We start from the raw sequence: 27,719 nt of genomic DNA on the forward strand, positions 1-27,719 counted from the left end.
GCTGGAGTTTATGTCTGTTTGCCAGCAAAGAGACATCAGCGCGCTTTGTCTCCCTCCTATCCCGATGAGCACCGGCTTGGAAGAGGTCGGCTTGTTGGAGAGGTGGGGGTTTTATGCGGGCAGTGGCATCATGGGAAGTCCACTGTTACCCCCAATTCCTAAATTGTGCCGGAAGTAGGATAATGCAATTTATTTTGAAAGTTCCAGAAAAGTCCGTACCGGAGTTTAATGTTGAAATCCATGGCTGTGGGTCCCAACACAATATTGTACAGTATAAGATAGGGAAGAAAACACGCTGAGGGGAGGGAACTTAAGCACATTTGTGCTGTTTCTGCTTGTGCTGCTGTTCACTTGAAGCTTCAAAGAGAACTGTTTATGCAGCTTATGTCAACGCCTCAAGGAGCTGCAATGCATATTTTAAAATGGCCATCGTTGAGAACGAGTTCCCTCTTGGAGCATGAATGCATTTATGATCTTATGTCTGGCAAAGGTATTTACACCCCTTGAATGTTTTCTCATTCCACCATTACAAGCACAAACCCTAATATTTTTGGGAGGAATTGAATGTGATAGACGAAACCAAAGTATTACAAATAAAAATCTAAAACATGTAGTGTGGATTTGGATTCACTCAATGCACCTAAATGAAATCCAGTGCATCTGATTGGCTTATTAGTAAACTATTTCCATGATTACTTAATATTCCCCCCTGTGTAGAACTGAATTTCAGTATAAATACAGCTTTTCTATAAAGGCCTCAGAGGATTAATAGAAAACAATAGTGAATCAGAATCAGAATCAGAATCAGAAAAGCTTTATTGCCAAGTACGTTTTTGGACATACAAGGAATTTGTTTTGGCGTAGTCGGTGCAATACAATACAAATTAAACAGTATAAACATATCTACAATATAATATAAATATATGTGCACAGTTTTAAGTGAGTGAGAGTAAATATAGAGCAGTATAAGATGCAAGAGCAATACAACAGTGCAGGTGATCATTGTGCAAGTATGGCAGTGCAAGTAAAGCTGGAGTCCATGCTGAACGTTAATGTAACGCATAGAGTTACAAGTTACGGGTGTCCTGTCAGCAAAAACAGGGGGGGGGTGTGGGGGAAAAGGAACAAACAGCATCATCAAAAGCAAGATAAACTATGAATAAAGTCATGGAACGGCTTAAAGAAGGGTTAGGTTATAAAACTATGTCCCAGGCTGTCCCAGGCAACTGCAAACCAACCAAGGCATGGCTGGCAAGAGGGGCAATAATCACAAACACAGCTAAGAAGCCCATTGTAATTCTGGAGTGGCTAGAGACACCCACAGCTCAGTTGGGTGAAGTACTGGAAAGGACAACTATTTGAACATTTTGGCCTGCATTCAGGCAAACTTACACTGTATATCACCCTGAACACACCACTCCCATGGTAGCACACAGTGGTGGTAACATTATGCTGGGGAGATGCTTTTCTTTAGTAGGGATGGAGAAGTGTGTCAGGTTTGATGACATCAAAAATGCAACTAAATACATAAGACAACCTGATAGAGTCAAGTCAAGTTTATTTATATAGCGCTTTTCAGCAACAAGGCATTCAAGGGCGCTATACATAAGGAAAAACATTACAATGATACAGAAAATCAAACAACAGAGGTAATTAAAGAAATAAAGAGAATAGAATGATGGATAAGAAAATGAAAGCAGAGGTGGACAGAAAACTTAACTAATAATGTTTCGATAACACATTCAAAGGCCAATCTAAACAAATAAGTTTTTAATCTTGATTTAAAGTAACTTAGGGTTTCAGCGCTATTACAGTTTTCTGGCAGTTTATTCCAGATTAGTGTAGCATAAGAACTAAAAGCTGCTTCTCCATGTTTGGTTCTGGTTCTGCAGAGTAGATTTGAGCCAGAAGACCTGAGAGGTCTGTCTGGGTGGTTGATCCACTGACAAGTCTGTAATGTATTTTGGTGCTGAGCCATTCAATGATTTATAGACTAATAGAAGTATTTTAAAGTCTATTCTCTGAGCTACAGGGAGCCAGTGTAGGGACTTTAGAATCAGGGGGATGTGCTCCACTTTCTTAGTTCTAGTGAGGACGCGAGCAGCAGCGTTCTGGATTAACTGCAGCTGTCTGATAGACTTTTTAGGCAGACCTGTGAAGACACCATTGCAGTAATTAATTCTACAAAAGATGAACACATAAATTAGTTTTTCAAGGTCCTGCTGAGACATCAGTCCTTTAATCCTGGATAGGTGATAGAGGCTTCACCTTATAGCAGGATAATGACCCTAAACATACTCATAGAGGTACAAATGGTTAAGATGTAAGCTTATTTATGTGTTAGAACACTAGATCTAAATCCAGATGGGAATTTTTATCAAGACTTAAAAATGTATATCTCTGTGCATGGCGTAGAGGTAGAGTGTGCACTCCATGTACCAAGGCTATCAGTCCTTAATGCAGCCAACTAGGATTTCAGTTCCTGACCTTGAAACCTTTGGCATTTGACTTCCTCGCTTCATTCTCTGACCATTTCCTGTCTGATTACTGTGAATAAATGGTACTAAATATCTTTAAAAAAGAAAAGTGTCTTCACAGACACATCCTTATCCAATCTGAGGGACTATGAGCTGTTTTGCAAAAAAGAATAAGCAAAGATTTCAGTCTCCTAATGTGCAAAGCTAGTAGAGACATTCCACACTGTAAACTGTAGTGTTATTGTGCAATTTATTAAGTCAGAGGACTTAATACAAACGCATGCCAAACTTTTGAGATATTTAAATAACTATCCTCTTCTTGGCCTTTCAGGAAAAAATAAATAAATAAATGGAAATTTTTTTTGCCTGAATGGAATGTTATACGGTGGTTGTTTTTTTTAAATCACAAACACAGGACATTGTTAGCAGATACCCAGGCCCCAAGCATTTGTACACTCGCAAAGCTCCTGTTGGTTTCTTTCGTTTGTATTCATCTCCAGAGCAACAGCAGCAGCAGTGCATGAATCAGCTTGTGCAAAGTAAACTGTGAATAAACACTGCAATTGACAAAACAGAGAAGACACACACATGCACACATACTGTAATTCCTTACACAATTGTAATGTTGCGAAGCTCTTGATGTCACAGCACTGAGTCATATAAAAGTAGATAGGAAAATCAAGTATGGCACACCTGCTAAATTATAGGAATGATTTTTTTCAGAAACAACTAAAAACAGTTTAACTAGTGCTTTTAACTGAAATGAAGCTTTTCTTTATATACTAGTTAATGTAACAAAACACAAAAAAGGCACTATGCTTGTTTACCTATTTTTATATTGTAGAGACAGCAATCTATTTTAAGTTGATCTTTATTATTTAGTTGGCAAAATTTCTTTTTTTTTTACTTTGGAAAGAGTAAGGCTGATTTCCATGAGCATTAATGTTAATAAAACCCAATAGGCTGTTTAGCAATTAGCATGTAAAGATAAGTTTGGTTTGAGATGTGAATTTTTCATTCTAATAAAATTCTCACAGAGATTCATTAAAAAAAACACATATCAAAAACGTGCATGCTGGGGCTTGTACAGTCTGTCCCTGGTTAAAAAAAAAATCAATCTTCATATTTGTTATTTTCACATAAAATTAATTATAAATTATTATATGAAGGTGCTTTAATACTTCAGTATTAGTTGTGCATAACTCATAGTGTCAGGTGCGGTGTAACGGAGGACCCCGGAATGCAGAAGAGCAGGCAGCATGATGGTAGGTTAATAAACTGATTTAATAAATGAAACAGAACAGAGGTGTATATATGGAGCAAGAACCAGGTGAAACGAGGGGACTGATTTGCTTAGTGCAGGTGAACCGAATAAAGTTAATTCACAGACAGGACAGAACACAACGTGACTGGAGCAAAACGGAAATTCAAGGATACAAACTAATAGAAACATAACTAGAAAAACATGAAACTAAAGCATAACCAGATCCAAAAACCTCACTTGACAAAACATGAACTAGAAGACAAAAACTAAAGCATGACCAGGAAAATAATAAACAGAAGCATGATTCAAAACCTTAACTGTGAGAAACATATGAGGAAAAACCCGCAACCAAAAACCAAACAACCCCAAATCATAACACATAGGTAATCTTGAACCCTAATATGTCCTCCATTGTGAGGAAGTTTTCCTTTGCCAATTGCTTGCTATATATACAGTACACACCAAAAGTTTGGACACACCTTCTCATTCAAAGAGTGTTCTTTATTTTCATGACTATGAATATTGTAGCTTCACACTGAAGGCATCAAAACTATGAATTAACACATGTGGAATTATATACTGAACAAAAAAGTGTGAAACAATTGAAAATATGTCTTATATTCTAGGTTCTTCAAAGTAGCCACCTTTTGCTTTGATTACTGCTCCGCACACTCTTGGCATTCTGTTGATGAGCTTCAAGAGGTAGTCACTTGAAATGCTTTTCACTTCACAGGTGTGCCCTGTCAGGTTTAATAAGTGAGATTTCAAGCCATATAAATGGGGTTGGGACCATCAGTTGTGTGTGCAGGGGGTGGATACAGTACACAGCTGATAGTCCTCCTGAATACACTGAATTTGTATTATGGCAAAGAAAAGCAGCTAAGTGAAGAAAAACGAGTGACCATCATTACTTTAAGAAATGAAGGTCAGTCAGTCCGAACAATTGGGAAAACTTTGAAAGTGTCCCCAAGTGCAGTCGCAAAAACCATCAAGCGCTACAAAGAAACTGGCTCACATGAGGACCGCCCCAGGAAAGGAAGACCAAGAGTCACCTCTGCTGTGGACGATAAGTTCATCCAAGTCACCAGCCTCAGAAATTGCAGGTTAACAGCAGCTCAGATTAGAAAACAGGTCAATGCCACACAGATTTCTAGCAGCAGACACATCTCTAGAACATCTGTTAAGAGGAGATTGTGTGAATGCTAGAAAACCACTGCTGAGGACAGGCAACAAGCAGAAGAGACTTGTTTGGGCTAAAGAACACAAGGAATGGACATTAGACCTGTGGAAATCTGTCCTTTGGTCTGATGAGTCCAGGTTTGAGATCTTTGGTTCCAACCACCGTGTCTTTGTGTGGCGCAGAAGAGGTGAACAGATGGACTCTACATGCCTGGTTCCCACCGTGAAGCATGGAGGAGGAGGTGTGATGGTGTGGGGGTTCTTTGCTGGTGACACTGTTGGGGATTTATTCAAAATTGAAGGCATACTGAACCAGCATGGCTACCACAGCATCTTGCAGCGCCATGCTATTCCATCCGGTTTGCGTTTAGTTGGACCATCATTTATTTTTCAACAGGACAATGACCCCAAACACACCTCCAGGCTGTGTAAGGGCTATTTGACCAAGAAGGAGAGTGATGGGGTGCTGCGCCAGATGACCTGGCCTCCACAGTCACCGGACCTGAACCCAATTGAGATGGTTTGGGGTGAGCTGGACCGCAGAGTGAAGGCAAAAGGGCCAACAAGTGCTAAGTATCTCTGGGAACTCCTTCAAGAATGTTGGAATACCATTTCAGGTGACTACCTCTTGAAGCCCATCAACAGAATGCCAAGAGTGTGCGGAGCAGTAATCAAAGCAAAAGGTGGCTACTTTGAAGAACCTAGAATATAAGACATATTTTCAGTTGTTTCACACTTTTTTGTTCAGTATATAATTCCACATGTGTTAATTCATAGTTTTGATGCCTTCAGTGTGAAGCTACAATATTCATAGTCATGAAAATAAAGAAAACTCTTTGAATGAGAAGGTGTGTCCAAACCTTTGGTCTGTACTGTATATATGTGTGTGTGTGTGTGTGTGTGTGTGTGTGTGTGTGTGTGTGTGTGTGTGTGTGTGTGTAAAATAACTCAACTGGATTAATCGTCTAGCATAAAATCTAAACAGAACCTGTTGTTGTTTTGATGTTTGTCTCATGCTCAGGTGCCCTGAAAGCATTGAAAATGCTTTAAGATAAATACATTGAAGGTTTCATAAATCTCAAATAGTCCTTTAAAGAATACCCGTTCAGTGTAGACTAATGCAATTCAAATTTGATCATTCAAATATTGAGTTTTTTTGAATTAGAAATTAGAAAATGCACCTCACAGAGCCGTGATGTTAATGTCAAAAACCGCCACTGTGGACAACTTTAAATAGATCAGGGGTCATGACGGGTTTTTGGTTGAAAGTTCTTGTGTTGGCTAACCAAGAAAGAAGAAGTGAAAGACAAATTAGAATTTTTTCTTGTAACCAGGGGATTCCACTGAAATTTAACGTAACGGATTTGCTTAACCTTGGGTTCTAAATATTGAGCGGTCATCCAAATCCAACAGTTTTATTTAATCCAACAAATCATCTTATTTTTCCGTTCTCAAGTTTTCCCTCATTCCTTTTTATAATAAACGTATTGCATAACAAAGCTCCCTATTTCACACCCACACCCACACACACATCAGTCACAACACACACGCTCGCCCTCTTTGACGCACTGCTTATCAAACGGTCCAGTGAGCTTGGGAGTGGGGTAACTTCAGCTCAGGGTGGGGCTCAGCCGTCAGGCAGAGGGGTGTGAATCTGCTTTAAGTACCGAGCAGATCCTTCTTGGACAAGCGTAAAAGTTCAACACTAAGAGCGGCGACGTCACGACAGAAGTTTTCAATAACCCGAACCCTAAGTGAGCGCCTGTTACACAGGAGGAACAAGAAGTTTCACCGCTGATCCGAAGAAGAATCCAACCAGGTCAGTTTCTTGAAAAACTCTTATTTAGTTAGGTTTTTTTTCTGATTCTGTTTTATGTCTGCACGAACTTTCTTTCTGTTCATCTTTAACCTCTAGTCTGTATTATTGTATAAACCTAGTTAGTAACCTCACATGATCCCAAATGCATTTGGAGGTTCTTAATCTATTCAGACTACTTATGCAGTTTTCTGCTGTCTTCATTTCCTAAATTCACTTAAAACGTCATTGGATTAGTTGTCCCAACTTCAGCCTGTTGGGCTGTAGCCAGCCAGCAGCTGCTTCTAATTCTTTTTTTTTTCTCATAGACACTCTACTTTGTGTGTAGCCTGTATTGAATTCAGCATATATACATTTCAGGGCAAATGTCTGGAAGAAAAAACTAAATAGTATAAAAAAAATAATAGTTTCATTGGTATACCTTACAACATAATCATGATAGTCTGTGGATAGTGGATAGTAACATTTTTACTGTAATTATCATCAGGGATTCCTTTTTTGTTTTGTTTTTGGCTTAGAATTTGCTTTCTTGCAAGCATTGCCATGATTTTAACATCAGCGTAGCATATGCACAGTATCTATCTATCTATCTATCTATCTATCTATCTATCTATCTATCTATCTATCTATCTATCTATCTATCTATCTATCTATCTATCTATCTATCTATCTATCTATCTATCTATCTATCTATCTATCTATCTATCTATCTATCTACATAGACATGTATATACTTGTCATAAAGAGGTTGAGAGCCATAAAGTCAGTATTGCATAAATAGGAATTTATTGAAGTTTTGAAAAGCTTTTAGACACATCAGTACCGAGAGATGTTTTGCGCATACGACTCACATCACCAATCAAACAGGCCCAGTCATTTGTCATTACTGCACTGATTACCTCTCTCAGAAAACACAGATGATACACGCATGCTTTCTTTTTGAACATGGGTTCTGAAGGCTCGGTACACTGAAGTGTCCCTCCTGACCACCTCATCAACTGTGCGCTACTCTTTGACGTATACATAACTTTACTATCACTACCTTTTCCCAAATCAGCCTGTAAAGTCTGTTGGACATGATTTGCATTTAAAAAACCCTCAATACCAATATTTAATCATAAAAATCAATATGAAAGCCCTGACATTTAACCGAAGGCTTTCCTTGAATTTGTCTGTTGAACTACAGGTTGTGTGAATACCTGGAGGTATGCCAAACTAGCCTCTCATCAGATGTTAGGCATCTCAAAAATCTTTTATATGATAACATATGAGGAAAGGTTATTATTTTCACAAGAGGCATCTCAGAAAATCACACATCGTCTGTAAAATACTAACTTTAGGTTTCCTGGTTTTGAGGATTTTTTATAAATGCACGAAAAGTGAAGCAGTACTTAATGAATTAAGGGGATCTTTCGATCATAATAAAAATGTAATTAAAGACCATATTTCTCTTTAACAGTCAAATCCATTGTATACACACGACAGACCGGGGAAGTTTAAATGTCACCAAAGCTAAAAGTTACATTTATGCTAGCATATTTGTGAGTGATTAGCATGCATGAAACATTAGGCTTTAGATTTAGCTTTAAATATTCCGCTGTGAGTTAGGTGTTGCAGTTGAATTTGTGAAGCACTATTCTTCAAAAAGAAATGTATGTTGTTTATGCATATTGTAATGTGAAAAGTAGTTGTTGCAGAAACGAAGTAAGGCCTGCAAAGTTCTAAAAAAACTTTAGTACTTGCTATAAACCCAAGCAGTATAGAGTATGTCTAATATTGTCCATCTCGGAGAAAAAGCGGTGAACATAACAATGGTGACGGATTGGCTTTCTGTTAATACAGGCCCACATAGTTTTAACTAAAAGCACTAGGCTCAATCCCTCTTAAATCTTCTGAAAGCAGAAATGAACATTTCATCCATAGCTTCTGCAAATTGCCTTAGGTTTTCTTTACTGATAAATTATGCTTTTGAATCTTCTCTTTGCATTCACTTGACATTAGATTTAAATAATTTAACTACTTAGTAAATTCCAGATGGTTTTTATTACCTTCTAAAATGTAGAAATTAAAAGATGTTGCCCTTTTTTTTAACCATAATTCTAACCTCTTTAATTAGGGCTCCGTTTCTGGGTTGTGACAGCAAGATAAACGTTCTCATAAAGAAGGTTAACCAGCAGTAGACCTATCATACGTGCACACAAAAAAAACCCCACTGGGATCTCATTAACTACATTATTCTGCAGTTTATGTTTATGTGCAGGCTGGGTGCAGCAAATGGAATCCAGCTGCTTGTAAGAGTTATGTTAGATCACACAGGGAGTATACCCAACAAGGTCTGTGAAATGTCTCCTAATGCTTTGGGAAAGTCTAGTTTAGATTTGAAGTAATTGGGGGAAAACATGAAGAAAAGTTATTTGACCTTTTCATGATGTGAAGATAAAGAGAGTGTTTGATTAATCACACAAAGTGTTGAGGTGGAATGAAATGTACTGAAACAAAATGACCCCACTCTTAACTCTTTTGTCTATTTGTTTTTGCAGTTTTGTTAGCAAGTCTGTTAAAGATTTCCTTTTGAAAAGACATGGTTAAATAAGATTTCTACATTTTGAGGAAATTGGCTCCTGTTTATTAAATGAGCTAAGCCACATTTGCCGCCAAGCATTGGTTGTAGCTATGTGTTATGTTACTTTTGTACTTCTTGTAATCATTCAAGGCATGTAAACATTTGCAAACTTTGTTCCCGAAAATAAATAACCCAATGTTTTATTTATGCATCTTTAGAATGCCAGGTGAGCGTTTGACCATTCGAAACCCGTCTGAAGTTGGGCGTTTCCCCGGAGCGGCAGCGCCCACCAAGGTGGAGCTTACCATTCAGAGTGAAGGGGGGAAGAAGCAGGAGGAGGGAGCGTGCCGTCGCTGGTTCAGGAAGATCTGTCCATGCTGCTGTAAGCATCAAAACAGTGCATCTTATGATGTCACAGATAAGGTGGAGTTCACCAAGCCCCCAGCCCCTGCTGTGGTCTCGACACCTGAGCCTGACAAGTCAAAGCCTGAGAATGGAGAAATGAAGGAAACCGAAGGTAGAATTAAAGTTTAGTTCTGCATTCTAAATAAACCATACAAAGTCAGAATTGAATCAGTTGAATGTTTCAAGCTCTAATCCATCTATTGTCTCTCAGAAGTCAAGCTGTCAGTGTGCATGGTGGACCTTCTGAGCTCCAAGACTGGTCAGAACAGAGTGGAGCATCACACCGATCTGTACCATGGGGACAAGCTGATCATCCGCAGAGGACAGACGTTCCAGATGGAGATAGAGTTCAACAGGCCCTTCAGTACTGACATGGATAAGATGCGCTTGGAGCTGAAAACAGGTAATTAAAAAAAAAAAATAAAGAAATATTACTGTAGTGGAATTTCTAAGATAGCAGTCTGAAGCAAGTCCTATTTTTTGTAGGTTTACTGAAACTTATAGACATGCGGGGGAGGTCAAGTTCAAAACGGTGCGTCAGAATTTTGTGGCAGAAAGCTGTGCAGCAGTCTGTTGGTTCTGCTTTTGATGTTCCGGTGTTGTTTGCCTGATGGCTGCAGTTCAGTGAAAGGTTGAAAGGATTCTTTGAAAATATTTTAAACCCCTCAAAAAGCTCTGAAGCAGATCCTGGGAAGAGGGTAGAGACAGTTCAATGGTCCTTCTCATTTTCCTTTCACTGCCATAATGCAGCTGGAGTACTATGCTGAGTGGCAATTTATCAACACACTGTCAACCAGAGTTCTGTAAAGTTTTGTGTGGAAGTTGCTAGAAAGGGATATTTGTTTCAGGTTTTTGCCAATCTGCTCCAGGGTCTTTGCACTCCAACAAATGTAATTCTATAATTCTCTCTACTGCATGGCTGTTGATGTTGAGGGGTGTGTGCTCAGGTCTTGATCTCTGGAAGTTGATGATCATCTCCTTTATATTGTCCATGTTGGTAACCAACCAACGTGGGGACATCGTGTTGTCCCTGCACCAGCCTTCGAGGTGTTTGATCACTCTCTCTTCACATTATTATTATCACTTCCCCAAATGGGTCACCCTGCTGTGCTAGCATCTGCAAAATTTATTGAGCAGCTTTCCTCATGTGTGCATGTACAGCCATGTGAAAAGCAGGGGAATGAGCACACAACCTTGTGGAAAATTAATGCTAAAAAAACAAAAAGCTAAAAACCACAACAGACCATTGGTCTACCACTACTGTCCAGTTGTATTGCCTTTGTGACTAATATTAACTGCATGTGAAACTACAATGTAAGTGACCCTTGACAGTCCAACATATGTCTAATGCCTTCACTTTGTATATCTACCATATTCATATTGAGCTGCAGTTTAACCATAGCTGCCTCACAGGATTTGGATTCCACCCAGCCATTCCTCAGAGTTAACAGTTTCCAGACCTCAGGATACCAGACACCCCCCACTGGAATTTACCATCCTCATAGTACACACTTGGGAATAAATAACCATTACATCACAGTGCAGTACTTATTTGCTGTCAACCACTGCTTAGATCACTATTATTTCCTCAACTGCTTTTGCAGAGGATGTTTTTACATCAAATCCTTGACTCGGTTCTAGTTTCTAAATTTGGCAGCTGGACCGAAGATGATTTTATTTTGTAGATGAAGTTGTTTCTTTAGATAAGAGACAATGTTTTCTTTTAGATTTCCTTCTGAATAAATATTCATTGGGAAGAAGGAGAATGGCAAGAAGTCAGATGGGGAACAATGGCTTCACGATAAACTTAATGCAGCAGTCGGAATATGTCCTCCAGCTGGGTTCCACAGAATGCATGCTTCAGTAAGAAGCATTCAGAGCTTTTTAGTCAAGCTAATGGGCCTGTAAGGTGATTAAAGAATATGAGGCCATATAAAAAATCTTTTAAAACAGCTGTTAAACACCAACAGATGTGTACGATTTCCAAATGTAAAAAAAAAAAATGTTTTGGAGGATTTCCAGTCTTAAAGCATTGTTTACTGTGAAATAAAATTTGCATAGCTGGGGGAGGCTGGGATGCACATGTGGTTTAGAGTTTGCTCATCTACCAAGACTCCCTTACTATTACAGATATAGTCCAGACTGTTTTCAGCTGAAGGTTGTAACTATCACCTCTGTGCTACAAACATTTAATTTGATTTCACAAAACGATAAGGAAGAATCTTGAGTTGAATTAGTCTGAGCAAAATTTAGCAAAGTGAAAAGGAAAGAATGGGATTCTTTCCATATGTGGTAGTTTACAACAGAACTGAAAATGGTATGTACTATTTCAGAACACAAGCTATTAGGATGATATCAATCTCTGCAAGAAAATATGTTAAAACATACAAACATGCATTCAATTCAATTCAAAAATACTTTATTAATCCCAAAGGGAAATTAAATATTGTTGTAGCTCATTATGAGGGTTTCTTCAAAGAGCCGTTGTAGATGCTGATGGCTGTGGGCAGGAAGGATCTCCTGTAGCGCTCCGTCTTACAGCAGATCTGAAGAAGCCTCTGACTGAAGACACCCTGTTGCTGTAGGACAGTCTCATAAAGAGGATGCTCAGGGTTCTCCATAATGTTCTTCAATTTATGAAGAATCCGTCTTTCCACAATGATCTCCAGAGGTTCCAGAGGAGTCCCCAGAACAGAGCCAGCCTTTTTTTATCAGCTTGTTGAGCTTTTTTAAGTCCCTGGCTCTGATGCTGCTTCCCCAGCAGATGATGGTAGAAGAGATCACACTCTCCACAACAGACTTATAGAAAATATGCAGCATCTTGCTGCAAACACCAGAGGACCTAAGCTTCCTCAAGAAGTACAGTCTGCTCTGTCCCTTCTTGTAGATGGCTTCACAGTTGCATCTTCACTCTAGTCTGTTGTCCAGGTGAACACTGAGGTATTTATACTCCTCCACCACCTCCACTTCTTCTCCCATGATAGAAATAGTTTTTGACTTATTCCTGTTTCTCTTAAAATCTACAATCATCTCCTTTGTTTTAGTCACGTTCAAAATGAGATGATTGTTTCCACACCATGCCACAAAGCGGTCCACCACCTTCCTGTACTCAGCTTCTTGTCCATCTCTGATCCACCCCACGACTGCAGAATCATCCGAGTATTTCTGCAGATGACAGGAGTCTGTCTTGTACTGGAAGTCTGAGGTGTACAGAGTGAAAACGAATGGTGAGAGTACAGTCCCCTGTGGTGCTCCTGTGCTGCTGACTACCTGGTTAGACTCACAACCCTTCAGTCTCACAAACTGTGGTCTGTTTGTCAGGTAGTCTTTGATTCAGGAGATTGTTGAGGCCTCCACCTGAGTCTTCTGGAGTTTCTGACAAAGCAAATCAGGTTGGATTGTGTTAAATGCACTGGAGAAATCAAAGAACATGATCCTCACAGTGCTGCTGGCTTTGTCCAGATGACAGTGGCTTTGTTGAAGCAGGTGTATGATGGCATCTTCAACTCCAACTCCACAGCGATAAGCAAACTGAAGGGGGTCCTGATGGTTTACTGTTTGCTTACTCAGGTGGGCCAACAGGAGTCTCTCTAGGACCTTCATGATGTGGGATGTCAGGGCAACAGGTCTATAGTCATTGAGGACTGATGGGTGAGTTTTCTTTGGTACCGGAACAAGACAGGAGGTCTTCCACAACACCGGAACCTTCTTCTGGGCCAGGCTAAGGTTGAAGAGGTGCTGCAGAATCCCACAGAGCTGCTCTGCACAGACCTTCAGGACTCTAGGGCTGACACCATCTGGACCTGCAGCCTTATTCCAATTTAGTCTCTCCAGTTGCATCTTCACTTGACTTCTTGAGACACACAGGTGGAAGCGGGAAGCAAAGGAAGCATCATCATCTTCTGATATGGTTGAAGGCAAACATGTAGAAGCAGAAGGGTCTAGGGCTGAGGTGGAAGATAAAAAATGTGAGGTGTTACTGGACAGCTGTGGGTCCTGTGGGTCAAAGGAGGGTGGAATGTCTCTTTGGCTGTGAGCAGGAGAGGAGGATGCGAAGCTTGTTTCTGAACTGAACCTATTGAAGAATGTGTTTAGTTTATTGGCTCTGTCCAGACCTCCATCGGTCTGATCATCCTTCTGCTTGAAGCCTGTGATCTTCTTCATCCCTGTCCACACATCTCTGATATTGTTTTGCTGGAGCTTGCTCTCCAGCTTCTTCTTGTACTCCTCCTTGCTGTCTCTTATCTTGACTTTAAGTTGCTTCTGTAAACTCCTCAATAATTTTCTGTCTCCCTCTCTGAAGGCTCTTTTTTTCTTGTTAAGCAGGTCCTTCTTACATACATCTTCATTTAATTAATAAACATTGTTCACATTCAGACATGGATAAATTTGTTGGCATCTCTTATAAAAATGTGTAAAAAGTGTTGTAATAAATAATTATTTTATCCCAGTGACATAATCACAAAAATTTAGATGAATCCAAGAATATGACATGACAGGGGTGTCTATATCTTTTAACTACTAGGCCACTAGGCTGGACAAGGACCTTTGTTTACCTTGCTGCCACGCACAGTTAGAGGGATGGTAAGGAAGGTAAAAGAAAATCTCAAAAATTCACTGTTAGAGACCTGCAACAGAATGTCATCTTGGGATCACTACGTCACTACGCAACCATTAGAAGCTACCCACAGTCATTTTCAATAAATTTGAATATCCGTTCATATGAGGCTCATTTGTCAGATTAAAAGTACCTTTTGAAAATAATAATGTTTAAGCAGGTATTAAACATACTTTTCATTAGGACCACATTAAAATGTTGAACAGAAAACCAAGAAACCCAGCTAAGAATCTAACAGGAAAAAAACTCTAGATGTATAAAGAACACTAAAATAAAACACAAGAGAATGAAGTAAGGAAAAAACAACCTATAACCTATACGATAACAAGGATATGCACATAATCATCATCAGAAGATCATGACACCATGGTTGTCAATAAATGTGGCCAACACTGTAAGGTCTAAGGAGTTGTAAACAATCAGAACAAATGGAACTATTTTCAAAATATAATCTGTCTTGTGTTTCGTAGGTTCCTTGCCCATTGTCTCTAAAGGGACCCATGTCATCATTCCACTCGTTGACAGTCTGGAAGATGAGCGCTGGGAGGCCAAGATCACAGAGCAGACCTGCAACAAGATCAGGCTGTCCGTAAACTCCCCGGCTGACGCGGTGATTGGTCTATATGGGCTCACTGTCACGACGCAATCTGCGAAGGATGAGGAGCCAACATTTTACAACTCCAGCGAGAATATCATCATGCTCTACAATCCATGGTGTGAAGGTAAGCTGGGAGTGGGGAGGAAGACAGCAAAAGGGTTTACATGAATGTAAGCTTGGGCAGTGTGTCCAAGCTTTTGACTAGTAGTGTATGTATGTCTATAATTTTTTGGAACAACTTTGTTACTGTAGCATTGCTACAGTCCTACAAGTACATTTTAATCAGTCTGACAGCAAATACCTGAAGAAAACAGATGACTGTTTAAACCTTTAACCTCTGAAAGGAGTACTGATATCATGTTTCACATGAGTGAGAAAGGTTAGGAGAATCCAAAAATGTGTTGCTGTCCATCAAGCAGCAGCAGCAGCATGACTGTGAGTAAGAATGTGAGTTATGTAACTCCCCTGGCTGTGATTCCAAATGTTTGGTTGGCCCTCTCAAGCACAGCTCTCAGCTACATTAGAGATCAAAACTGTTTGTTTTTTGGGGGAAATGGACCTTAAAATGCCTAATTTACACATACCATCATGCTTCTACTGTTGCCCTGAAACTGTACTGCTGTAAAACATCTAAACAGGCAAATTACCAAATTATTTACACTTTCACTTTCAGCACATAACTTTAAACAAGTGCAATTCATTTGATATGTAAATGGAACAACTTTAGCAAACATGCTTTTCATCTAGTACAGACCATAATTTTAAGCGCTTCACAAAAGTTGTCACACCCTTTAAACTTTTTTTCCCCACTTTGCCATGTTACAGCCACAAACTTCTATGTGATTTATTATGGATTTTATGTGACCAACACAAAACAGCACCTCATTTACTTTGTTTCAAACTGTTCCATTGTATCTCTGGCTGTATGTTTGGCTGTTATACTGCTGGAAGGTGAACCACAGCTGGATCTTTCCATCAACTCTGACTAGCTTCCCAGTCTCCGCTGCTTTCCCACAGCATGATGATGCCATCAATGTGTTTTACTGTGGGAATGGTGTGTTCAGGGTAATGTGCATTATTGAAAGCCATTATAAAAAAAAAAAGCCATTTGTAGTCCTATTTGCAGCATTCCACTGGGTATGTGGGGGACAGAACAAACATGAAGACGAAGGTGCTCTGGTCACGTTGAACCAAATCCTTTTAGCCTACATACAAATGTTATGTGTGGTGGAAAACTAACACTGATGATGCTTTGGTAAGGGTTTTATTCAGCAGGGAGAGAAGCTGGTCAAATTTGATGCAAAAGACTTGAGACTTGAATGGAGGTCCACCTTCCATAAAAAAAATAACCCAAAACATACAGTGGGAGCTACGGTGAAATGGATTAAATCAAAGCATGTCAACGTATTAGAACATATTAGAAGTCCAGATCTAAATCTAATTCAGAAAGATGTCATTACAATGAAAGGTAAGTATTGAGTTTGAGGTCTGAATACAACTGCAAGACCACAGTTTTCAGATTTAAATTTAGAAAAAAAATTAGATCACTTGTATATTTTTTTCATAATTATTTGCTGCTATGTGTTGGGCTATCACATATAATTCAAAAACAATGCATTGAGGTTTGTGGCTGAAACATCACAAAATGTGAAAAGAAAGTTTGAGTTGTAAACACTTTTGCAAGGCATTATGCAAAATCTCTGTTGGTTTATTCCATGTGGAGTTCTGACTTGCAGTTATGACTTATAGAAGCATTTGACAGATCTTATGCAGCTGCCTACAGATCACAGCTATTTAGTCAGTCAGTCATTTTCTACCGCTTATTCCATAGTGGGTCATGGGAGAGCTGGTGCCTATCTCCAGCAGTCTATGGGCGAGAGGCAGGGTACACCCTGGACAGGTCGCCAGTCCATCGCAGGGCAACACACAAACAACCATGCACACACCTAAGGGCAATTTAGAGTGACCAATTAACCTAACAGGCATGTCTTTAGACTGTGGGAGGAAGCCAGAGTACCCGGTGAGAACCCACGCATGCACGGGGAGAACATGCAAACTCCATGCAGAAAGACCCCTGGTTGGGAATTGAACCCAGGACCTTCTTGCTGCAAGGCAACAGTGCTACCAACTGCGCCACCGTGCAGCCCCAGCTATTTAGTGTCATTTCTAAAAGTTTTTTGAGATTTTTTTTATTTCCTCTTATGGGAATGTAAGATTCCCGTCTTTAAAATTTTGCTATAAAAACCTTTTAGTTGCATCATGTGTGTTGCATTATCGGTATTAAATCTCTCTTTAGGTATAGTTCTAAAACTCTTAACCTCTCTGGGATAAGTCGCAATGGAAATGAGAATTCCATTTATTTTCTTATCGCCAGTTCTTATTTTATTCAGATAAGAAAGCCTAAGGAAATGAGCTTTATAGTTTACTAGGCTGAGTTTGGCAAATGATCCATGCAGGATATTTGAAAGAGAGAATAATATGGGCAGTGGAGCACATATTCTTGTCTCTTTTGGAGATGTGCCCAATCCGCTTCCCCCCCTTTTCAATCTCTTCTTCCTAAATCCAATCTGTCCCTCATGCTCATAAAAAACCCAAAACCAACAATTACTGTATAAAATACCTCAGGGCTAGGTTCAGAGTGATTTGTGCAGCTGGGGAAAACCTGCTTCCTTTCTGGCTTTTTACTGCCTCCATGTGTATTTCCTTCTTTTTCTACACCTCTCCAACCCAGTTCAGCTCCCTTTTCCTTGCTATCTGCTGACCTGAACCTCACACCATGACCCCTTCAATCTGTTTTTGAGCCTCCTCCTTCATATCCTCCTGTATGTTTCTTCCCACATTCCGGGAATTTTCTTTAAGTGAAAATGGAAACAGTCAGATCTGACAAATGCTGCAGTTTCACCTCAGCATGCTTTCTCCTTTAAAGGTCCCGATACACACTGAGTTATTCTTTGCTCTCCCTCCCCCACCCCTTCCTCCCAAACATAATTTCTCTTTTTCTCCCAGCTGTCTCCCGTGACTTTTTAACCATTTCCTTCCCCTTGCTTTTTCTGATTCCCATTTCAGACACCCTGATACATTTACTGCTTTTCCTTTTTGTTTTTTACTCTCCATTTTCTCCCCATGTTTAATCACACTGCTGATAGCAAGAGAGAAAAAAAAGATGGAAAAAGAAATGTTCATGTGAAGTGGCCAACACCCAGGTCTGGAGTACTGATTTCTCTCCAAACAGACTGTTTCCCATAAACCACTGAGGGCCCCAATGCAAGGTTCATGAATTCATTGTGTTTCTAAGCAATTTCCTGATCTTAGGGACTTGGTCCAATAACATGGGAGGAAAAAAAGTCACATTCTTAAGTGGTTTAGTCACTGGTTGATAAAACTGAAATTTGAGGTTATTTCCATAAGGCCAAGGCTCAAATCTAATCTCCTGGATTAACAGAAATCACAAATTTTGGTTTAAACTGACTGCCAGCAACTTTTCCAGAAGTCTTATGTCCAAACATTGACAAATATAGTATCATATCTCATGTGTTTTTCTAGAGGATAATGTGTTTCTGGATGACGAAGAGCAAAGGAAGGAGTATGTGCTGAATGACACTGGCAGGATTTACTACGGCACAGAGAAGCAAATCGGTGCTCGCACATGGAACTTTGGGCAGGTATGGACTAGATACGACTGTAAAGTGCTGTATTTTCCAGGGCCCTGTAGCCACTCAAAGCAGAGCAAGCTATGCATTTGTCAGAACCTGATAAGTATCACTGTAACAGGATGGTGTATGAGCAAATAGCATTAAAACTACTTCAGTTAAAGTATTTCTATTTTGCAATTTGATTGGAGCTAAAAAAAAAAAAAAAGGAAAATAATATGGGGAAAATTACTGCCAAGAATCAAGAGCACATATTTTCAATTTGAGAGCAGGATTTCATTCTGCTTGTACTCAAACATAGTAATGTCTGCACTCAAAACTTCTGCTTTCTTTCAAATATACTCTGTTCTCTCTCAAATCCTTGTTTCTGCACTCTGATCTAATGCATCTTGCATAGATAATTTCTCCTCCTGCTTGTTTCATCCTCCAAGCGCACAAACTGGCTCTCTGTTCGGATCAAAACTGCGCTCTCAAGTTTCTTCCCTGCTCACAAATTATTTTTGCTCTTTCTCTGATTAAAGTCTATCATCTCTTAGCAACCATATCAGCCAATACAATGACAGCGTGCAACTGCTAGGTCACAGGCTTAGTTGGGGTGCGCTTGTTTCCTTCTACTGAGCGTACTTGTGTTCAATAGATTTTATTGGATTTATATGTAATAGATCAACACAAAGTAGTACATGATTTGTGGAGGAAAAAGCATGCACATTTCTTTTTTTTAACAAATAGAATTTGGAAAAGTGTGTAGTTAATTCCATGAAGTCACCACTTTTTCAAACCGCATTTTACTAAAATGATGGATGGAGAGCATCACTGAAAACAATTTTCAAATCCTGCCACAAATTTTCAAGTGGATTCCCACAGCTTTGTGCTGCCTCCTTTGCGTGAATTTTATTTCATCATATCAGAGGGGGATCAATGCAAGTGCATGCCACACTTTTCAAATATTTGCATGTAATGATTTTGAAAAACAGTGCTTCCTTTCCCTCCACTTTACAATTCTGCACTAAATTGTGATGGTCTGTCACATTAAATCCTAATAAAACACATAATAATATATTACAACCTCACATTGAAGTTTTAGTTTTAACATATCACTTTGCATGCAGGCAATACAAGTCGTATTACCAATGGGATAAGGACTTCGTTGTGAACAGCATTGATTGCTCAAATTGGTTGAAAACTATAAAGTATTGTTTCACAGCATGTTTCTCTTGTTAAACTTGCTACAGTGATACTTTTGTAACGTTTTACAGAGCATTTTATTTCTAAAGCTAGTGTTTTTTTCACTGTCTGATGAGCCTTTCAGTACAAACAATATTCCTTGTTACTAGTTTCATGAGGGAATCCTGGAAGCATGCCTGTTCATCTTGGAGAAGAGTGGCATGTCTCCTTCTGGCCGAGGGGATCCGGTCAATGTGGTCAGAGTTATATCTGCCATGGTGAGCAAATGCAAACAGTATACACAAACACATAAAAAATAAGTTAAATAAATGGGAAAAGTGCAAATAAAATAATGTTTTCAGATAAATGCTCCCGATGACTATGGAGTCCTGGTCGGGAACTGGTCAGGAAAATACTCTGATGGCGTGTGTCCTGCAGCGTGGAGCAGCAGTGTGGAGATCCTGAGGAAATACCACTCTTCCAATGCAATACCTGTGAAATATGGGCAGTGTTGGGTCTTCTCTGGGGTCACTACAACAGGTGAGCAACAGCTGCTAAACACAGAATCTGTACTTGTGGGTGTGTTTGTGTGTGAGAGCAAGGAGAGGGCATTTATAGGGAGGGTTTGAACCACAGCAGGAGGTTAAAGCTGTTTGATACCATCTGTAAGGAGTGTACGGTGAATGTTTATTTGGAGTGTTAGCATGTGAAGAATCTAGAGGTGTTACCTAGCAGTGTTCCCTGGAATCCATCATTTTAAAAGTCAGCTTGAATAAGAATCCAAACATTTTTCTGACCTTTTCATTCAGCTCTTTCTGTAACTCTGTAACAGAACAATATCTCAGTGTGTGTAGTCAGGGAACCTCACATGATAGCTCGCTGACTTTAGCACATGCCCCTGATAGCAAGCCATAGCTCATGTATAAACTAAATTCATTGCAGTGGCATTCCCCTCATACCTGCTACTTTTGTCACAAACTGAGCTACATGTGTTGCTTTCAGCCAGAGTAAAAAAGTTCACTCTGTGAAATGTATACATGCAGCATTACAATCGGTATATTAAGATTAGATCAGTCTTTATGTTTACTTAGAAATGTAATTTTAAAACATTGTCTGTCTTTCCTTGTTTTCAGTGCTGCGCTGCCTTGGCATACCTGCCCGCAGTGTGACCAACTTCCAGTCTGCGCATGACACTGATGTGTCCCTCACTACAGATGTGTACTTTGATGAGAACATGCAGCCGATTGACTTCCTTAACAATGACTCTGTCTGGTAAGAAAACTAACTTTACATTGCGAGGGCATCATACATTCACACACTTTTAAATTTACGTCCACTCCAAAAGCACATCTTAGAGAAGTCACATGCTTTGTCTACTTGCAGCTGCTTTGTGTAAATTTTGTAAATAAAATAATCAGAAAACAAGATAGTCCAATAGCTGCAGAAGAGTGAGTATGTTAAATATAGAACTTCAAACACAGTGAAAAGCACAGTGGCCACTCAAGAACAAAGTAATGAAAGAGAATCTCGATCTTAAATTGATGCTATAAAAAAAATACGTATGCATTGTTCAGTAATTAGGAAGAAGTCAGGAGAAATGTCTGCAAAGGAGTAGCTTGGAGATCCAGCAGACTGGTACTTTACTCTGGGATTTAAAAGCTCTCTATGAGGGCATATAATTTAACAGAGGGGAACGACCCCTTTTGACAAAATTCTAATTCGAAACACAAATAATTCTGGCACATCTGTCATCTGAATGCTTTATTTTTATGATATATGTAGAGATTGTACACAACATAGTGGCAGTGAATGGAAATGGCTAAAAGTCCCGCTTTTCTAGACATCACTCCACACCATCTGACTTGTCACTCAAACTCAAAAAGTGCCTTGAGATGACATGTGTTGGGGACTCGGAGACTGTCTTGTACATTTAGCTTTTTCATATCATTTTGTAGTTTGGCACTAAAAGACTTACTTCAAGCTAATGTTATACATGTGCTGGTTGGGGAGTATGTGAGGAAACATTTAGAGAAATAAGTTATTGATTTAACTTAGTATCGCAATCTGTGAGTCCAACTGATAAAAACCAAAAACCACAGTAAACACATTTTCATATCATTTTACTTACCTTGAAGATCTGGTTGCTGGTTCAGCTAGTCGTCTGAGGTTACAATTGCACCAATTGTACTGTGTTCTCCTCTGGGTAGTCTGGTAGAAAACAAACCCACTCAGGCCATTTTGACATCTCCCCTAGGTAACTGGTGCCTTAAAGCTAAGAATCCAGATGTTTAAAAATGCTTGGGGAAAAAACGTTTGGTGTAAGTTAAGGAGAAATCCCCATTTATTTCCTACACAGAGGATCTATGGAGAAAGTAAGATTGGTTACTCCGTCCTTTTCTGCATTGCCAGAAAGCAACCAGATATTGATTCAACATAATCCCATTTAAATGATTTTCTTTTGCCAAGAGAACTATTCATTTTTTTGTTTGCAACAATTGGCAGTCATGCTCTGCACTTCTGGATAAAGCATCCATATATTGAAGTACTGTTTTATACAGTGTGGTTACAAAGGCTTTATGTGTGAGAAACATTTGTTTTGACATTATTTTCAGCTTTAAAAAACAATTGTGGTTTAAAAAAGTCATACTTTTAAAATGTTTCCCTTCATCTCGAATGATTAAACAGGTACTAGTTGTGATTTGCCTAGTTGCTACATCAAAATATAATTATTTTTTCTGTAATAAACCTCCTGTTCCACATTCCCTGTATAAAACAACCATTTAAGTCCTGACAAACTAACTAAAGGTGTAAAAAGTAGTTTGCCAATCCAGCTGTTTCTTCAGGTTTTTAGACTTTATATATAGCAATGCTGCCATTTCATACTGAAGGAGCAAATACGAGATCGGAGTCAATATTTTCTTTCAAATAAAAAAGATGTAGATGAGTGGACTTTCTCAGACTGAAAAACCTTTCTACCTGTAGGAATTTCCATGTATGGAATGATTGCTGGATGGCCAGACCAGACCTTCCCCCTGGCCATGGAGGCTGGCAGGCTGTTGATTCTACTCCCCAAGAGACAAGTCAGGGCACCTTCCGTTGTGGCCCAGCCTCTGTCAATGCCATCCGCTCCGGTCATGTCTACCTAAAACACGACACGCCTTTCGTCTTTGCTGAGGTAAGTGTAGTTTTTTCATTATAAGCTGAAGGTTTGAAGGATTTTCAGAGATAATCTTTTTCCCTGGAGAATCTTGCTATTTCAGTTTTAGAGCCAATATTTAGTTGAGGTTTGTAAGGAGTCAACATCTCCTTTAGATTATTTAGGGAATATCTAATTGAGTTTTTGCATCATAGATAATAATATCTAGATACTTCAAGCATTAGACAATTAATCAATAAACTGTTATCTGTGAGTTCAGCTTGATCATCAGTCTTTAAAGTTGATAATCCTTCTTGGTATTTGCTTCTCAGGTCAACAGTGATAAAATCTACTGGCAGAGGAAACTTGACAGTACTTTCTGTCAGGTCTACAGTGAAAAGAAAGCTATTGGGCACTGCATTAGCACCAAGGCAGTGGGCTCTGATGAGCGTGCAGACATCACGCACCTGTACAAACATCCAGAAGGTACTGAGAAGCATGTTTTACTTCAACTACTGCAAGTTTAAATTAGATTTATGCCCTATCGCCGGACATAATAATTGTTTATATTTTGCTACTTTGAAATGGGATGATTTATCATTACTATTATTTTCAACAGATTGTCTTACTCTTTACAGATTCCTACCAAACTACACAACTTCTCATTTGTGTTTTAAAATAATAAAATGTGTATCTCTGTTTGTCTTATCTGACAAAAAAGGGTGTGACATTTCTGGTGTAGCTTTACATAAATCTTGAATCCTCAGGCAAAAGAATGTTCACTTACCTCTATATTTACTTCCTGGGCAGACTCTGAAGAGGAGCGCATTGCTGTGGAGACAGCTTGTCGGTATGGAAGCAAGCCAGACATCTACTCGGCTCCTGCAGCTGAGGATGTGAAGGTGGAGGTGAAGATAGATGGCGAGGGGCCTAGGATGGGCAGTGACGCCAAGCTGAGCATTGTGGTGAAAAACCAGAGCTCTCAGCCCCGCCAGACAACTCTACACAGCCAGGTGGCCGTCATGTACTATACCGGCGTGCTAAAGAATGCTATCAAGAAGGATAATATCCCTGTGGACCTTTTGCCCAATGAAGGTTTGATTTTTAAAGTTTTTTTATGTTGTTGGTTAAAAAGTGGCACAAATTAATGTTTCAGATTTTTTCAAATATACATAGAGCTTTAAAATTGGTTCATTCTTACTGCTTTGGCCTAAATGAAGCTTATTGTCAGTATGAACCTAGGAAGGTAGGACATTCGTGAACAGAGGATCATTTAAGCACATTTTACATCATCATTTCGAAATAAATACCCAACCATGAAACCCCTTTGCTGATAAATGTATTCCTCAGATAATACAGGAGGAGCATCTGGTGTCTTTCTCCTGGACTGTGCTGCTGCATTGTATCACATTCCTGTATCTTATCACTACGTCACACTTGTTCTGTAATCCTGTCTATCCCCGGACAGGTTATAGTCACTCCCCCACTCCTTATTAAGAACTTCAACTAAACAGTAGGCATAAAGATGTGTTCTTTATGCCGCTCGTGGATTGATAAGTTGATATAAAATAGGCCTTGGGGGCTTAGGGAAATGAAAATACAGTTAAGACAATATCAAGAATAATGTTTTTTTTATATGCCACTGCCGGATTTCTTGTGGCTAGGTTAGGCATTTTGCACTTTTCTCAGTGCAGTATGGGACACCTGGGGATCGGCTCAGGGTAGTTCACCAGTTCTTACCCGTTAACTTTCTCAAGCATTGCTGATTTGCCCCTTCCTATTTCCATTTCATATCTATAAACAAAGGATTTTATACCCACGTACCCTTTTGTACCCCAAAAAGTCAGGTATGAAAGGATCAAGGAATGATATGGTTAAAGGGGCAATTTTATAAGCACATGATTTTTCTTAGCGTTTTTCTCAGTTGTTTTCTTTTGAGCTGAGTCATAACATTCTGGTGCTCGTTCAAGATTTTATGGTGTGGTATAAACTGGGTTTTGCAACACTTTGTAGCATAATAAAAAATGGGGAGCTATTCCCTGATGTTCTCCCATCCAAGTACTATGCAGGCCTGAGTCAACTTTCAAGAACAGACAAAAGAATGGGTCAAGGGTGTTATGATGGTAAATTAAACTAAAATGAAAGGTTCTGTCATATGGTTGTGAAGGTCAGTCGGTTTTGTGGTCTATGGTATGTATGATGTGTGTGAGCGATGAATGTATGTATGCAAGTTAGTTATCAGTCAGACAACTGCATAGCTTACTGCACGATTAAGAAAATGTTAATATAAGCTTGTAGTACCTTGTGACGCAATTTCCTGTCTAGAGTTAGTTCAAGTAGCTAACCCTGGCTGCTAAAAAAAACTCTCGATACCAGATATAAGGTTGCAGCTGAAAAAAATGGCATCAATCAAGAAACTGCTTTTCATTGCTTATAACATTTTATAGGCTGTAGAATCAGTCAGGTCTTGTTTCATAGTTGATCTGGCTCATTTTACAGACACAGCTAGAGGCTAATACACTGTGCTGATTTTAAATTATAGCTGCAGATATTGCCTGGTTGTGTCTTAATGTCTGGTTTACAGAGAATTTTATAAATCTTTACAGCAACTGACTGCAAAAGAGGCCAACTGTTTTTCCAAAAATGTAGGTTTTGATATTTGGTAGCATTCCATAATAAAAATGCATCTTTCCCTCTGTACACAGAGAAGACTATAGATTGGGTCTTGCCCTACCAGCAGTACCAAAACCAGTTGGTGGACCAGGCTGCTCTGATGCTGACACTCTCTGGAAGAGTCAGTGAAACCAAGCAAGTGTTGGCAAACCAGACAACCTTCAGGCTTCGTACACCTGACCTCCAGATTATGGTAGGATTTAAATTAGCATCAAAATTTCTTTTTAAATCATGCATAACAAGACAAATTCTGTATATGTTTCAATTCAGTTTATTTTTCTTGATAAAGTTCCACATCTTTTTTATTTTATTCAGCCTCTGGGTGAAGCTGTGGTGGGTAAGGAGATGTCAGCCAAGATTACCTTCACCAACCCACTGCCACGTGTACTGAAGAATGTTGCGTTCAGGGTGGAGGGCCTGGGCCTTCAAAAGGGCCATGAAGTGGTTGTAGGGTAAGAGGACTTTGATATTTTTTCTACATCATTTAATTTTCCTCATTCTTTTTCCTTTTGAGACTAACGTTTGATTTCTCCCCGCCTGTCTCAGTGATGTTGGTGCCAAAGCGACAGTAACACTAACGGAGCACTTCATCCCCACCCAACCTGGACTCAGGAAACTGGTGGCATCACTTGATTGTAAACAGCTAACACAAGTGCACGGAGTGGCCGACATCATAGTTAGCGAACAATGAGCTCTTCTAATTCTACAAAAATACCTAATTTCTAAATTTCTGTCCCCAAAGCAGTCCTATTTATTTTCTACTGCCACTAAATATTCTGATCTATGAAATGATGATTAACCACTGTAGCATTATCATTATTATTATTTTTTTATTTATCTATTATAAACTTAACACTTCTTGTGTGCTCTGGTGATTCATGGAGAAGGCATTGAATACATGCACAGCAACGAAGAGGCTTTAATTAACAAGTATTAAATGTATAAACCTATTCTAACAGTAGTTAAATGTAAAACACTGAACAAAATCATGTAAAGGTTCACTGTTAGGCCACGTTGTGGTTATGTAAATAATGTTTTTGTGTACTGTTCATTTAGAATGTGAAAATTATTGACAAAATGAACTTTCCGTGGCTCAAATGAAGGGAGAGACCTGTATATGGTTTAGAAAGGAACCTATTGAAATTATTAGTTGTTTTTTTTTGTTGAAAACTGCTAATATTCTCTTTAGCTATGTCTGCCCAAACCCTGTAAAAACACTAAAATATTAAAAAAATCCAAATCCCTTCATCGAATGAGGAAAAATGAAGGTCTTTTGTTGAATTCTTCTTTTATGCTGCCTCTTTTTCATTAAAAAAAAAGTTAAAAATCAGTGCCAGAGATAACCTTTGTTTGACTGCTAAATTGCCAAAAAAAGTCCCCATAAAGAACTTATTCTGTATTTACTGTTTGTTTCTCCATCATCTGGTTACAATAACGCTCACATCTTTATCACACATTGCGGATAACTTGCTTATTCAAACAGGGACTTCAGCAACAGAAGCATAGGAGAATATGGTTCTCATTAGGCAGGAAACGTTATCTCTACAGTCAGATTTACCGCAGTCAGGTTCAGTCAGGTGCAGCTAAAATACTTCTGATTGGCCACCTAATAAATATCTGGAAGGCGCAGCCAAACAGTCCTTATTGCCAATTTACACATACCAAATTATAAGCAGGTCACCCCTGTGTCAGTGTACGGTTGCACATAACAGCAAGAATCAGTTTTAAAGGGAATTTAAAAACAAAAACAGTTGAAAAAAATGAGAAAATCAAATAGTGTCAGTTCCATTATCCCAGGACAATTTGAGCACAAAATATTTGTACAAACAATGAATCTTGTGCAGAAACATTTTACAGTCAGGACATATTAGTTCTGCTATGTTGATTTTTATTTCGCTATTTATGTGAGGATGTTTTTTTGTTTAAAGTGCAAGAAATGGATCCTGTGTAAGATTTGAAAAAAGAAATCTGCTCAGGATTCCTCAAAACGTTTTCCTGTTCTGGCCTCTTGAACTACAGCACTCAGTGTACAATGTGAAGAAAACTATACCCATATTATTTATCTACCTTATCTACCTGGAATGTTTTTGTGTCATTTTTGTTGTGACAATAATAAAGTTAACTAAAACAGTCCTGTTGTGATTATTATTATTATGATTATATTATTTAATATTAA

At 39.0% G+C, this 27,719-nt stretch overlaps 1 protein-coding gene across 1 annotated transcript; it reads left to right on the forward strand.

Moving 5' to 3' along the window:
• The first annotated feature begins 6,493 nt into the window (after window positions 1-6,493).
• tgm1l1 (transglutaminase 1 like 1) lies at window positions 6,494-27,674 on the forward strand. The gene is made up of 14 exons (XM_047369217.1): window positions 6,494-6,739; window positions 9,518-9,816; window positions 9,916-10,107; window positions 14,793-15,044; window positions 18,464-18,582; window positions 19,905-20,012; window positions 20,097-20,274; window positions 20,868-21,006; window positions 22,717-22,909; window positions 23,203-23,356; window positions 23,681-23,965; window positions 25,576-25,736; window positions 25,859-25,995; window positions 26,090-27,674. Exons 2-14 carry the CDS (start codon window positions 9,519-9,521, stop codon window positions 26,232-26,234), a joined length of 2,361 nt encoding a protein of 786 aa, XP_047225173.1. The 5' UTR covers window positions 6,494-6,739; window position 9,518; the 3' UTR covers window positions 26,235-27,674.
• The last annotated feature ends 45 nt before the right edge of the window (window positions 27,675-27,719 follow it).

Source organism: Girardinichthys multiradiatus, chromosome 6 (genome assembly GCF_021462225.1).
Source record: "Girardinichthys multiradiatus isolate DD_20200921_A chromosome 6, DD_fGirMul_XY1, whole genome shotgun sequence".
Taxonomy (NCBI): domain Eukaryota; kingdom Metazoa; phylum Chordata; class Actinopteri; order Cyprinodontiformes; family Goodeidae; genus Girardinichthys; species Girardinichthys multiradiatus.

Coding starts and splice junctions, on each gene's coding strand:
- tgm1l1 (XM_047369217.1), top strand. CDS start 9,519: ATGCCAGGTGAGCGTTTGACCATTCGAAACCCGTCTGAAGTTGGGCGT. Junction 9,817..9,915: donor AGAAATGAAGGAAACCGAAG/GTAGAATTAAAG, acceptor ATTGTCTCTCAG/AAGTCAAGCTGTCAGTGTGC. Junction 25,737..25,858: donor CACCTGACCTCCAGATTATG/GTAGGATTTAAA, acceptor TATTTTATTCAG/CCTCTGGGTGAAGCTGTGGT.